Source organism: Salmo salar, chromosome 07 (assembly GCF_965601325.2).
Source record: "Salmo salar chromosome 07, fSalSal1, whole genome shotgun sequence".
Taxonomy (NCBI): domain Eukaryota; kingdom Metazoa; phylum Chordata; class Actinopteri; order Salmoniformes; family Salmonidae; genus Salmo; species Salmo salar.
The window spans coordinates 2,248,358-2,262,500 of NC_138297.1; the positions used below are offsets into that span (position 1 = coordinate 2,248,358).

General features: G+C 49.5%; 1 protein-coding gene across 1 annotated transcript in view; it reads left to right on the top strand.

The window, feature by feature from the left end:
- The window catches only part of LOC106594877 (phosphatidylinositol 4,5-bisphosphate 3-kinase catalytic subunit alpha isoform), a 120,458-nt gene that overhangs the window by 64,208 nt on the left and 42,107 nt on the right, over positions 1-14,143 (top strand). Inside the window, exon 12 of the mRNA XM_082977293.1 lies at positions 13,555-13,679. Within this exon, the coding sequence (XP_082833419.1) occupies positions 13,555-13,679 (125 nt within the window). The remainder of the gene's footprint in view (positions 1-13,554; positions 13,680-14,143) is intronic.

Below are 14,143 nucleotides of genomic sequence, written 5' to 3' on the forward strand. Positions count from 1 at the left end.
TGAGAGAACTGGGGTTATAACTACTGTCTAGGACTGGTGAGAGAACTGGGGTTATAACTACTGGTCTAGGACTGGTGAGAGAACTGGGGTTATAACTACTGGTCTAGGACTGGTGAGAGAACTGGGGTTACGACTGGTGAGAGAACTGGGGTTATAACTACTGGTCTAGGACTGGTGAGAGAACTGGGGTTATAACTACTGTCTAGGACAGGTGAGAGAACTGGGGTTACGACTGGTGAGAGAACTGGGGTTGTAACTACTGGTCTAGGACTGGTGAGAGAACTGGGGTTATAACTACTGTCTAGGACTGGTGAGAGAACTGGGGTTACGACTGGTGAGAACTGGGATTATAACTACTGTCTAGGACTGGTGAGAGAACTGGGGTTACGACTGGTGAGAGAACTGGGGTTACGACTGGTGAGAGAACTGGGGTTATAACTACTGGTCTAGGACTGGTGAGAGAACTGGGGTTCTAACTACTGGTCTAGGACTGGTGAGAGAACTGGGGTTATAACTACTGTCTAGGACTGGTGAGAGAACTGGGGTTATAACTACTGGTCTAGGACTGGTGAGAGAACTGGGGTTACGACTGGTGAGAGAACTGGGGCTATAACTACTGGTCTAGGACTGGTGAGAGAACTGGGGTTATAAGTACTGTCTAGGACTGGTGAGAGAACTGGGGTTAAACTACTGTCTAGGACTGGTGAGAGAACTGGGGTTACGACTGGTCTACGACTGGTGAGAGAACTGGGGTTATAACTGGTGAGAGAACTGGGGTTATAACTACTGGTCTAGGACTGGTGAGAGAACTGGGGTTATAACTGGTGAGAGAACTGGGGTTACGACTGGTGAGAGAACTGGGGTTATAACTACTGTCTAGGACTGGTGAGAGAACTGGGGTTATAACTACTGGTCTAGGACTGGTGAGAGAACTGGGGTTATAACTACTGGTCTAGGACTGGTGAGAGAACTGGGGTTACGACTGGTGAGAGAACTGGGGTTATAACTACTGGTCTAGGACTGGTGAGAGAACTGGGGTTACGACTGGTGAGAGAACTGGGGTTATAACTACTGGTCTAGGACTGGTGAGAGAACTGGGGTTACGACTGGTGAGAGAACTGGGGTTATAACTACTGGTCTAGGACTGGTGAGAGAACTGGGGTTACGACTGGTGAGAGAACTGGGGTTATAACTACTGTCTAGGACAGGTGGGAGAACTGGGGTTACGACTGGTGAGAGAACTGGGGTTGTAACTACTGGTCTAGGACTGGTGAGAGAACTGGGGTTATAACTACTGTCTAGGACTGGTGAGAGAACTGGGGTTACGACTGGTGAGAACTGGGATTGTCACTACTGTCTAGGACTGGTGAGAGAACTGGGGTTACGACTGGTGAGAGAACTGGGGTTCTAACTACTGGTCTAGGACTGGTGAGAGAACTGGGGTTCTAACTACTGGTCTAGGACTGGTGAGAGAACTGGGGTTAGGACTGGTGAGAGAACTGGGGCTATAACTACTGGTCTAGGACTGGTGAGAGAACTGGGGTTATAAGTACTGTCTAGGACTGGTGAGAGAACTGGGGTTAACTACTGTCTAGGACTGGTGAGAGAACTGGGGTTACGACTGGTCTAGGACTGGTGAGAGAACTGGGGTTATAACTGGTGAGAGAACTGGGGTTATAACTACTGGTCTAGGACTGGTGAGAGAACTGGGGTTATAACTGGTGAGAGAACTGGGGTTACGACTGGTGAGAGAACTGGGGTTATAACTACTGGTCTAGGACTGGTGAGAGAACTGGGGTTATAAGTACTGTCTAGGACTGGTGAGAGAACTGGGGTTAAACTACTGTCTAGGACTGGTGAGAGAACTGGGGTTACGACTGGTCTAGGACTGGTGAGAGAACTGGGGTTATAACTACTGGTCTAGGACTGGTGAGAGAACTGGGGTTGCGACTGGTGAGAGAACTGGGGTTATAACTACTGTCTAGGACTGGTGAGAGAACTGGGGTTACGACTGGTGAGAGAACTGGGGTTATAACAACTGTCTAGGACTGGTGAGAGAACTGGGGTTACGACTGGTGAGAGAACTGGGGTTATAACTACTGGTCTAGGACTGGTGAGAGAACTGGGGTTACGACTGGTGAGAGAACTGGGGTTATAACTACTGTCTAGGACAGGTGAGAGAACTGGGGTTACGACTGGTGAGAGAACTGGGGTTATAACTACTGTCTAGGACAGGTGAGAGAACTGGGGTTACGACTGGTGAGAGAACTGGGGTTATAACTACTGGTCTAGGACTGGTGAGAGAACTGGGGTTACGACTGGTGAGAGAACTGGGGTTATAACTACTGTCTAGGACAGGTGAGAGAACTGGGGTTACGACTGGTGAGAGAACTGGGGTTATAACAACTGTCTAGGACTGGTGAGAGAACTGGGGTTACGACTGGTGAGAGAACTGGGGTTATAACTACTGGTCTAGGACTGGTGAGAGAACTGGGGTTACGACTGGTGAGAGAACTGGGGTTATAACTACTGTCTAGGACAGGTGAGAGAACTGGGGTTACGACTGGTGAGAGAACTGGGGTTATAACTACTGTCTAGGACAGGTGAGAGAACTGGGGTTACGACTGGTGAGAGAACTGGGGTTATAACTACTGGTCTAGGACTGGTGAGAGAACTGGGGTTACGACTGGTGAGAGAACTGGGGTTATAACTACTGTCTAGGACAGGTGAGAGAACTGGGGTTACGACTGGTGAGAGAACTGGGGTTGTAACTACTGGTCTAGGACTGGTGAGAGAACTGGGGTTATAACTACTGTCTAGGACTGGTGAGAGAACTGGGGTTACGACTGGTGAGAACTGGGATTATAACTACTGTCTAGGACTGGTGAGAGAACTGGGGTTACGACTGGTGAGAGAACTGGGGTTATAACTACTGGTCTAGGACTGGTGAGAGAACTGGGGTTCTAACTACTGGTCTAGGACTGGTGAGAGAACTGGGGTTATAACTACTGTCTAGGACTGGTGAGAGAACTGGGGTTATAACTACTGGTCTAGGACTGGTGAGAGAACTGGGGTTACGACTGGTGAGAGAACTGGGGCTATAACTACTGGTCTAGGACTGGTGAGAGAACTGGGGTTAAACTACTGTCTATGACTGGTGAGGGAACTGGGGTTACGACTGGTCTAGGACTGGTGAGAGAACTGGGGTTATAACTGGTGAGAGAACTGGGGTTATAACTACTGGTCTAGGACTGGTGAGAGAACTGGGGTTATAACTGGTGAGAGAACTGGGGTTACGACTGGTGAGAGAACTGGGGTTATAACTACTGTCTAGGACTGGTGAGAGAACTGGGGTTATAACTACTGGTCTAGGACTGGTGAGAGAACTGGGGTTATAACTACTGGTCTAGGACTGGTGAGAGAACTGGGGTTACGACTGGTGAGAGAACTGGGGTTATAACTACTGGTCTAGGACTGGTGAGAGAACTGGGGTTATAACTACTGTCTAGGACAGGTGAGAGAACTGGGGTTACGACTGGTGAGAGAACTGGGGTTGTAACTACTGGTCTAGGACTGGTGAGAGAACTGGGGTTATAACTACTGTCTAGGACTGGTGAGAGAACTGGGGTTACGACTGGTGAGAACTGGGATTATAACTACTGTCTAGGACTGGTGAGAGAACTGGGGTTACGACTGGTGAGAGAACTGGGGTTACGACTGGTGAGAGAACTGGGGTTATAACTACTGGTCTAGGACTGGTGAGAGAACTGGGGTTCTAACTACTGGTCTAGGACTGGTGAGAGAACTGGGGTTATAACTACTGTCTAGGACTGGTGAGAGAACTGGGGTTATAACTACTGGTCTAGGACTGGTGAGAGAACTGGGGTTACGACTGGTGAGAGAACTGGGGCTATAACTACTGGTCTAGGACTGGTGAGAGAACTGGGGTTATAAGTACTGTCTAGGACTGGTGAGAGAACTGGGGTTAAACTACTGTCTAGGACTGGTGAGAGAACTGGGGTTACGACTGGTCTACGACTGGTGAGAGAACTGGGGTTACAACTGGTGAGAGAACTGGGGTTATAACTACTGGTCTAGGACTGGTGAGAGAACTGGGGTTATAACTGGTGAGAGAACTGGGGTTACGACTGGTGAGAGAACTGGGGTTATAACTACTGTCTAGGACTGGTGAGAGAACTGGGGTTATAACTACTGGTCTAGGACTGGTGAGAGAACTGGGGTTATAACTACTGGTCTAGGACTGGTGAGAGAACTGGGGTTACGACTGGTGAGAGAACTGGGGTTATAACTACTGGTCTAGGACTGGTGAGAGAACTGGGGTTACGACTGGTGAGAGAACTGGGGTTATAACTACTGGTCTAGGACTGGTGAGAGAACTGGGGTTACGACTGGTGAGAGAACTGGGGTTATAACTACTGGTCTAGGACTGGTGAGAGAACTGGGGTTACGACTGGTGAGAGAACTGGGGTTATAACTACTGTCTAGGACAGGTGGGAGAACTGGGGTTACGACTGGTGAGAGAACTGGGGTTGTAACTACTGGTCTAGGACTGGTGAGAGAACTGGGGTTATAACTACTGTCTAGGACTGGTGAGAGAACTGGGGTTACGACTGGTGAGAACTGGGATTGTAACTACTGTCTAGGACTGGTGAGAGAACTGGGGTTACGACTGGTGAGAGAACTGGGGTTCTAACTACTGGTCTAGGACTGGTGAGAGAACTGGGGTTCTAACTACTGGTCTAGGACTGGTGAGAGAACTGGGGTTAGGACTGGTGAGAGAACTGGGGCTATAACTACTGGTCTAGGACTGGTGAGAGAACTGGGGTTATAAGTACTGTCTAGGACTGGTGAGAGAACTGGGGTTAAACTACTGTCTAGGACTGGTGAGAGAACTGGGGTTACGACTGGTCTAGGACTGGTGAGAGAACTGGGGTTATAACTGGTGAGAGAACTGGGGTTATAACTACTGGTCTAGGACTGGTGAGAGAACTGGGGTTATAACTGGTGAGAGAACTGGGGTTACGACTGGTGAGAGAACTGGGGTTATAACTACTGGTCTAGGACTGGTGAGAGAACTGGGGTTATAAGTACTGTCTAGGACTGGTGAGAGAACTGGGGTTAAACTACTGTCTAGGACTGGTGAGAGAACTGGGGTTACGACTGGTCTAGGACTGGTGAGAGAACTGGGCTTATAACTGGTGAGAGACCTGGGGTTATAACTACTGGTCTAGGACTGGTGAGAGAACTGGGGTTACGACTGGTGAGAGAACTGGGGTTATAACTACTGGTCTAGGACTGGTGAGAGAACTGGGGTTACGACTGGTGAGAGAACTGGGGTTATAACTACTGGTCTAGGACTGGTGAGAGAACTGGGGTTATAACTACTGGTCTAGGACTGGTGATAGAACTGGGGTTACGACTGGTGAGAGAACTGGGGTTATAACTACTGGTCTAGGACTGGTGAGAGAACTGGGGTTACGACTGGTGAGAGAACTGGGGTTATAACTACTGTCTAGGACTGGTGAGAGAACTGGGGTTACGACTGGTGAGAGAACTGGGGTTATAACTACTGTCTAGGACTGGTGAGAGAACTGGGGTTACGACTGGTGAGAGAACTGGGGTTATAACTACTGTCTAGGACTGGTGAGAGAACTGGGGTTACGACTGGTGAGAGAACTGGGGTTATAACTACTGGTCTAGGACTGGTGAGAGAACTGGGGTTACGACTGGTGAGAGAACTGGGATTGTAACTACTGTCTAGGACTGGTGAGAGAACTGGGGTTACGACTGGTGAGAGAACTGGGGTTCTAACTACTGGTCTAGGACTGGTGAGAGAACTGGGGTTCTAACTACTGGTCTAGGACTGGTGAGAGAACTGGGGTTAGGACTGGTGAGAGAACTGGGGCTATAACTACTGGTCTAGGACTGGTGAGAGAACTGGGGTTATAAGTACTGTCTAGGACTGGTGAGAGAACTGGGGTTAAACTACTGTCTAGGACTGGTGAGAGAACTGGGGTTACGACTGGTCTAGGACTGGTGAGAGAACTGGGGTTATAACTGGTGAGAGAACTGGGGTTATAACTACTGGTCTAGGACTGGTGAGAGAACTGGGGTTATAACTGGTGAGAGAACTGGGGTTACGACTGGTGAGAGAACTGGGGTTATAACTACTGGTCTAGGACTGGTGAGAGAACTGGGGTTATAAGTACTGTCTAGGACTGGTGAGAGAACTGGGGTTAAACTACTGTCTAGGACTGGTGAGAGAACTGGGGTTACGACTGGTCTAGGACTGGTGAGAGAACTGGGCTTATAACTGGTGAGAGACCTGGGGTTATAACTACTGGTCTAGGACTGGTGAGAGAACTGGGGTTACGACTGGTGAGAGAACTGGGGTTATAACTACTGGTCTAGGACTGGTGAGAGAACTGGGGTTACGACTGGTGAGAGAACTGGGGTTATAACTACTGGTCTAGGACTGGTGAGAGAACTGGGGTTATAACTACTGGTCTAGGACTGGTGATAGAACTGGGGTTACGACTGGTGAGAGAACTGGGGTTATAACTACTGGTCTAGGACTGGTGAGAGAACTGGGGTTACGACTGGTGAGAGAACTGGGGTTATAACTACTGTCTAGGACTGGTGAGAGAACTGGGGTTACGACTGGTGAGAGAACTGGGGTTATAACTACTGTCTAGGACTGGTGAGAGAACTGGGGTTACGACTGGTGAGAGAACTGGGGTTATAACTACTGTCTAGGACTGGTGAGAGAACTGGGGTTACGACTGGTGAGAGAACTGGGGTTATAACTACTGGTCTAGGACTGGTGAGAGAACTGGGGTTACGACTGGTGAGAGAACTGGGGTTATAACTACTGGTCTAGGACTGGTGAGAGAACTGGGGTTACGACTGGTGAGAGAACTGGGGTTATAACTACTGGTCTAGGACTGGTGAGAGAACTGGGGTTATAACTACTGGTCTAGGACTGGTGAGAGAACTGGGGTTACGACTGGTGAGAGAACTGGGGTTATAACTACTGGTCTAGGACTGGTGAGAGAACTGGGGTTGCGACTGGTGAGAGAACTGGGGTTATAACTACTGTCTAGGACTGGTGAGAGAACTGGGGTTACGACTGGTGAGAGAACTGGGCTTATAACAACTGTCTAGGACTGGTGAGAGAACTGGGGTTACGACTGGTGAGAGAACTGGGGTTATAACTACTGGTCTAGGACTGGTGAGAGAACTGGGGTTACGACTGGTGAGAGAACTGGGGTTATAACTACTGTCTAGGACAGGTGAGAGAACTGGGGTTACGACTGGTGAGAGAACTGGGGTTGTAACTACTGGTCTAGGACTGGTGAGAGAACTGGGGTTATAACTACTGTCTAGGACTGGTGAGAGAACTGGGGTTACGACTGGTGAGAACTTGGATTATAACTACTGTCTAGGACTGGTGAGAGAACTGGGGTTACGACTGGTGAGAGAACTGGGGTTATAACTACTGGTCTAGGACTGGTGAGAGAACTGGGGTTCTAACTACTGGTCTAGGACTGGTGAGAGAACTGGGGTTATAACTACTGTCTAGGACTGGTGAGAGAACTGGGGTTATAACTACTGGTCTAGGACTGGTGAGAGAACTGGGGTTACGACTGGTGAGAGAACTGGGGCTATAACTACTGGTCTAGGACTGGTGAGAGAACTGGGGTTATAACTACTGTCTAGGACTGGTGAGAGAACTGGGGTTAAACTACTGTCTAGGACTGGTGAGGGAACTGGGGTTACGACTGGTCTAGGACTGGTGAGAGAACTGGGGTTATAACTGGTGAGAGAACTGGGGTTATAACTACTGGTCTAGGACTGGTGAGAGAACTGGGGTTATAACTGGTGAGAGAACTGGGGTTACGACTGGTGAGAGAACTGGGGTTATAACTACTGTCTAGGACTGGTGAGAGAACTGGGGTTATAACTACTGGTCTAGGACTGGTGAGAGAACTGGGGTTATAACTACTGGTCTAGGACTGGTGAGAGAACTGGGGTTACGACTGGTGAGAGAACTGGGGTTATAACTACTGGTCTAGGACTGGTGAGAGAACTGGGGTTACGACTGGTGAGAGAACTGGGGTTATAACTACTGTCTAGGACAGGTGAGAGAACTGGGGTTACGACTGGTGAGAGAACTGGGGTTGTAACTACTGGTCTAGGACTGGTGAGAGAACTGGGGTTATAACTACTGTCTAGGACTGGTGAGAGAACTGGGGTTACGACTGGTGAGAACTGGGATTATAACTACTGTCTAGGACTGGTGAGAGAACTGGGGTTACGACTGGTGAGAGAACTGGGGTTACGACTGGTGAGAGAACTGGGGTTATAACTACTGGTCTAGGACTGGTGAGAGAACTGGGGTTCTAACTACTGGTCTAGGACTGGTGAGAGAACTGGGGTTATAACTACTGTCTAGGACTGGTGAGAGAACTGGGGTTATAACTACTGGTCTAGGACTGGTGAGAGAACTGGGGTTACGACTGGTGAGAGAACTGGGGCTATAACTACTGGTCTAGGACTGGTGAGAGAACTGGGGTTATAAGTACTGTCTAGGACTGGTGAGAGAACTGGGGTTAAACTACTGTCTAGGACTGGTGAGAGAACTGGGGTTACGACTGGTCTAGGACTGGTGAGAGAACTGGGGTTATAACTGGTGAGAGAACTGGGGTTATAACTACTGGTCTAGGACTGGTGAGAGAACTGGGGTTATAACTGGTGAGAGAACTGGGGTTACGACTGGTGAGAGAACTGGGGTTATAACTACTGTCTAGGACTGGTGAGAGAACTGGGGTTATAACTACTGGTCTAGGACTGGTGAGAGAACTGGGGTTATAACTACTGGTCTAGGACTGGTGAGAGAACTGGGGTTACGACTGGTGAGAGAACTGGGGTTATAACTACTGGTCTAGGACTGGTGAGAGAACTGGGGTTACGACTGGTGAGAGAACTGGGGTTATAACTACTGTCTAGGACAGGTGAGAGAACTGGGGTTACGACTGGTGAGAGAACTGGGGTTGTAACTACTGGTCTAGGACTGGTGAGAGAACTGGGGTTATAACTACTGTCTAGGACTGGTGAGAGAACTGGGGTTACGACTGGTGAGAACTGGGATTATAACTACTGTCTAGGACTGGTGAGAGAACTGGGGTTACGACTGGTGAGAGAACTGGGGTTACGACTGGTGAGAGAACTGGGGTTATAACTACTGGTCTAGGACTGGTGAGAGAACTGGGGTTCTAACTACTGGTCTAGGACTGGTGAGAGAACTGGGGTTATAACTACTGTCTAGGACTGGTGAGAGAACTGGGGTTATAACTACTGGTCTAGGACTGGTGAGAGAACTGGGGTTACGACTGGTGAGAGAACTGGGGCTATAACTACTGGTCTAGGACTGGTGAGAGAACTGGGGTTATAAGTACTGTCTAGGACTGGTGAGAGAACTGGGGTTAAACTACTGTCTAGGACTGGTGAGAGAACTGGGGTTAGGACTGGTCTAGGACTGGTGAGAGAACTGGGGTTATAACTGGTGAGAGAACTGGGGTTATAACTACTGGTCTAGGACTGGTGAGAGAACTGGGGTTATAACTGGTGAGAGAACTGGGGTTACGACTGGTGAGAGAACTGGGGTTATAACTACTGTCTAGGACTGGTGAGAGAACTGGGGTTATAACTACTGGTCTAGGACTGGTGAGAGAACTGGGGTTATAACTACTGGTCTAGGACTGGTGAGAGAACTGGGGTTACGACTGGTGAGAGAACTGGGGTTATAACTACTGGTCTAGGACTGGTGAGAGAACTGGGGTTACGACTGGTGAGAGAACTGGGGTTATAACTACTGGTCTAGGACTGGTGAGAGAACTGGGGTTACGACTGGTGAGAGAACTGGGGTTATAACTACTGGTCTAGGACTGGTGAGAGAACTGGGGTTACGACTGGTGAGAGAACTGGGGTTATAACTACTGTGTAGGACAGGTGGGAGAACTGGGGTTACGACTGGTGAGAGAACTGGGGTTGTAACTACTGGTCTAGGACTGGTGAGAGAACTGGGGTTATAACTACTGTCTAGGACTGGTGAGAGAACTGGGGTTACGACTGGTGAGAACTGGGATTGTAACTACTGTCTAGGACTGGTGAGAGAACTGGGGTTACGACTGGTGAGAGAACTGGGGTTCTAACTACTGGTCTAGGACTGGTGAGAGAACTGGGGTTCTAACTACTGGTCTAGGACTGGTGAGAGAACTGGGGTTAGGACTGGTGAGAGAACTGGGGCTATAACTACTGGTCTAGGACTGGTGAGAGAACTGGGGTTATAAGTACTGTCTAGGACTGGTGAGAGAACTGGGGTTAAACTACTGTCTAGGACTGGTGAGAGAACTGGGGTTACGACTGGTCTAGGACTGGTGAGAGAACTGGGGTTATAACTGGTGAGAGAACTGGGGTTATAACTACTGGTCTAGGACTGGTGAGAGAACTGGGGTTATAACTGGTGAGAGAACTGGGGTTACGACTGGTGAGAGAACTGGGGTTATAACTACTGGTCTAGGACTGGTGAGAGAACTGGGGTTATAAGTACTGTCTAGGACTGGTGAGAGAACTGGGGTTAAACTACTGTCTAGGACTGGTGAGAGAACTGGGGTTACGACTGGTCTAGGACTGGTGAGAGAACTGGGGTTATAACTGGTGAGAGAACTGGGGTTATAACTACTGGTCTAGGACTGGTGAGAGAACTGGGGTTATAACTGGTGAGAGAACTGGGGTTACGACTGGTGAGAGAACTGGGGTTATAACTACTGTCTAGGACTGGTGAGAGAACTGGGGTTATAACTACTGGTCTAGGACTGGTGAGAGAACTGGGGTTATAACTACTGGTCTAGGACTGGTGAGAGAACTGGGGTTACGACTGGTGAGAGAACTGGGGTTATAACTACTGGTCTAGGACTGGTGAGAGAACTGGGGTTACGACTGGTGAGAGAACTGGGGTTATAACTACTGGTCTAGGACTGGTGAGAGAACTGGGGTTACGACTGGTGAGAGAACTGGGGTTATAACTACTGTCTAGGACTGGTGAGAGAACTGGGGTTACGACTGGTGAGAGAACTGGGGTTATAACTACTGGTCTAGGACTGGTGAGAGAACTGGGGTTACGACTGGTGAGAGAACTGGGGTTATAACTACTGGTCTAGGACTGGTGAGAGAACTGGGGTTATAACTACTGGTCTAGGACTGGTGAGAGAACTGGGGTTACGACTGGTGAGAGAACTGGGGTTATAACTACTGGTCTAGGACTGGTGAGAGAACTGGGGTTACGACTGGTGAGAGAACTGGGGTTATAACTACTGTCTAGGACTGGTGAGAGAACTGGGGTTACGACTGGTGAGAGAACTGGGGTTATAACTACTGTCTAGGACTGGTGAGAGAACTGGGGTTACGACTGGTGAGAGAACTGGGGTTATAACTACTGTCTAGGACTGGTGAGAGAACTGGGGTTACGACTGGTGAGAGAACTGGGGTTATAACTACTGGTCTAGGACTGGTGAGAGAACTGGGGTTACGACTGGTGAGAGAACTGAGGTTATAACTACTGGTCTAGGACTGGTGAGAGAACTGGGGTTACGACTGGTGAGAGAACTGGGGTTGTAACTACTGGTCTAGGACTGGTGAGATAACTGGGGTTATAACTACTGTCTAGGACTGGTGAGAGAACTGGGGTTACGACTGGTTAGAACTGGGATTATAACTACTGTCTAGGACTGGTGAGAGAACTGGGGTTACGACTGGTGAGAGAACTGGGGTTACGACTGGTGAGAGAACTGGGGTTATAACTACTGGTCTAGGACTGGTGAGAGAACTGGGGTTCTAACTACTGGTCTAGGACTGGTGAGAGAACTGGGGTTACGACTGGTGAGAGAACTTGGGTTATAACTACTGGTCTAGGACTGGTGAGAGAACTGGGGTTCTAACTACTGGTCTAGGACTGGTGAGAGAACTGGGGTTATAACTACTGTCTAGGACTGGTGAGAGAACTGGGGTTACGACTACTGGTCTAGGACTGGTGAGAGAACTGGGGTTACGACTGGTGAGAGAACTGGGGCTATAACTACTGGTCTAGGACTGCTGAGAGAACTGGTGTTATAAGTACTGTCTAGGACTGGTGAGAGAACTGGGGTTAAACTACTGTCTAGGACTGGTGAGAGAACTGGGGTTACGACTGGTCTAGGACTGGTGAGAGAACTGGGGTTATAACTGGTGAGAGAACTGGGGTTATAACTACTGGTCTAGGACTGGTGAGAGAACTGGGGTTACGACTGGTGAGAGAACTGGGGTTACGACTGGTGAGAGAACTGGGGTTATAACTACTGTCTAGGACTGGTGAGAGAACTGGGGTTATAACTACTGCTCTAGGACTGGTGAGAGAACTGGGGTTACGACTGGTGAGAGAACTGGGGTTATAACTACTGTCTAGGACTGGTGAGAGAACTGGGGTTACGACTGGTGAGAGAACTGGGGTTATAACTACTGTCTAGGACTGGTGAGAGAACTGGGGTTACGACTGGTGAGAGAACTGGGGTTATAACTACTGGTCTAGGACTGGTGAGAGAACTGGGGTTACGACTGGTGAGAGAACTGGGGTTATAACTACTGGTCTAGGACTGGTGAGAGAACTGGGGTTATAACTACTGGTCTAGGACTGGTGATAGAACTGGGGTTACGACTGGTGAGAGAACTGGGGTTATAACTACTGGTCTAGGACTGGTGAGAGAACTGGGGTTACGACTGGTGAGAGAACTGGGGTTATAACTACTGTCTAGGACTGGTGAGAGAACTGGGGTTACGACTGGTGAGAGAACTGGGGTTATAACTACTGTCTAGGACTGGTGAGAGAACTGGGGTTACGACTGGTGAGAGAACTGGGGTTATAACTACTGTCTAGGACTGGTGAGAGAACTGGGGTTACGACTGGTGAGAGAACTGGGGTTATAACTACTGGTCTAGGACTGGTGAGAGAACTGGGGTTACGACTGGTGAGAGAACTGGGGTTATAACTACTGGTCTAGGACTGGTGAGAGAACTGGGGTTACGACTGGTGAGAGAACTGGGGTTATAACTACTGGTCTAGGACTGGTGAGAGAACTGGGGTTATAACTACTGGTCTAGGACTGGTGAGAGAACTGGGGTTACGACTGGTGAGAGAACTGGGGTTATAACTACTGGTCTAGGACTGGTGAGAGAACTGGGGTTGCGACTGGTGAGAGAACTGGGGTTATAACTACTGTCTAGGACTGGTGAGAGAACTGGGGTTACGACTTGTGAGAGAACTGGGGTTATAACAACTGTCTAGGACTGGTGAGAGAACTGGGGTTACGACTGGTGAGAGAACTGGGGTTATAACTACTGGTCTAGGACTGGTGAGAGAACTGGGGTTACGACTGGTGAGAGAACTGGGGTTATAACTACTGGTCTAGGAGTAATGTCCTGTGATGCTGTGTGTTTCAGAGTAGCAGGCTGGCGTGTGACAGCAGTGTGTCAGCGGCGGATGGTGAGCAGCTCAGGTCTCTCTGTAGCAGGGACCCTCTGTATGAGCTGTCCGAACAGGAGAAAGACTTTCTCTGGAGACACAGGTAACTGCTGTAGGGGGAGACAGGTAACTGCTGTAGGGGGGAGACAGGTAACTGCTGTAGGGGGAGACAGGTAACTGCTGTAGGGGGGAGACAGGTAACTGCTGTAGGGGGGAGACAGGTAACTGCTGTAGGGGGAGACAGGTAACTGCTGTAGGGGGGAGACAGGTAACTGCTGTAGGGGGAGACAGGTAACTGCTGTAGGGGGAGACAGGTAACTGCTGTAGGGGGACACAGGTAACTGCTGTAGGGGGAGACAGGTAACTGCTGTAGGGGGGAGACAGGTAACTGCTGTAGGGGGAGACAGGTAACTGCTGTAGGGGGAGACAGGTAACTGCTGTAGGGGGACACAGGTAACTGCTGTAGGGGGAGACAGGTAACTGCTGTAGGGGGACACAGGTAACTGCTGTAGGGGGAGACAGGTAACTGCTGTAGGGGGAGACAGGTAACTGCTGTAGGGGGAGACA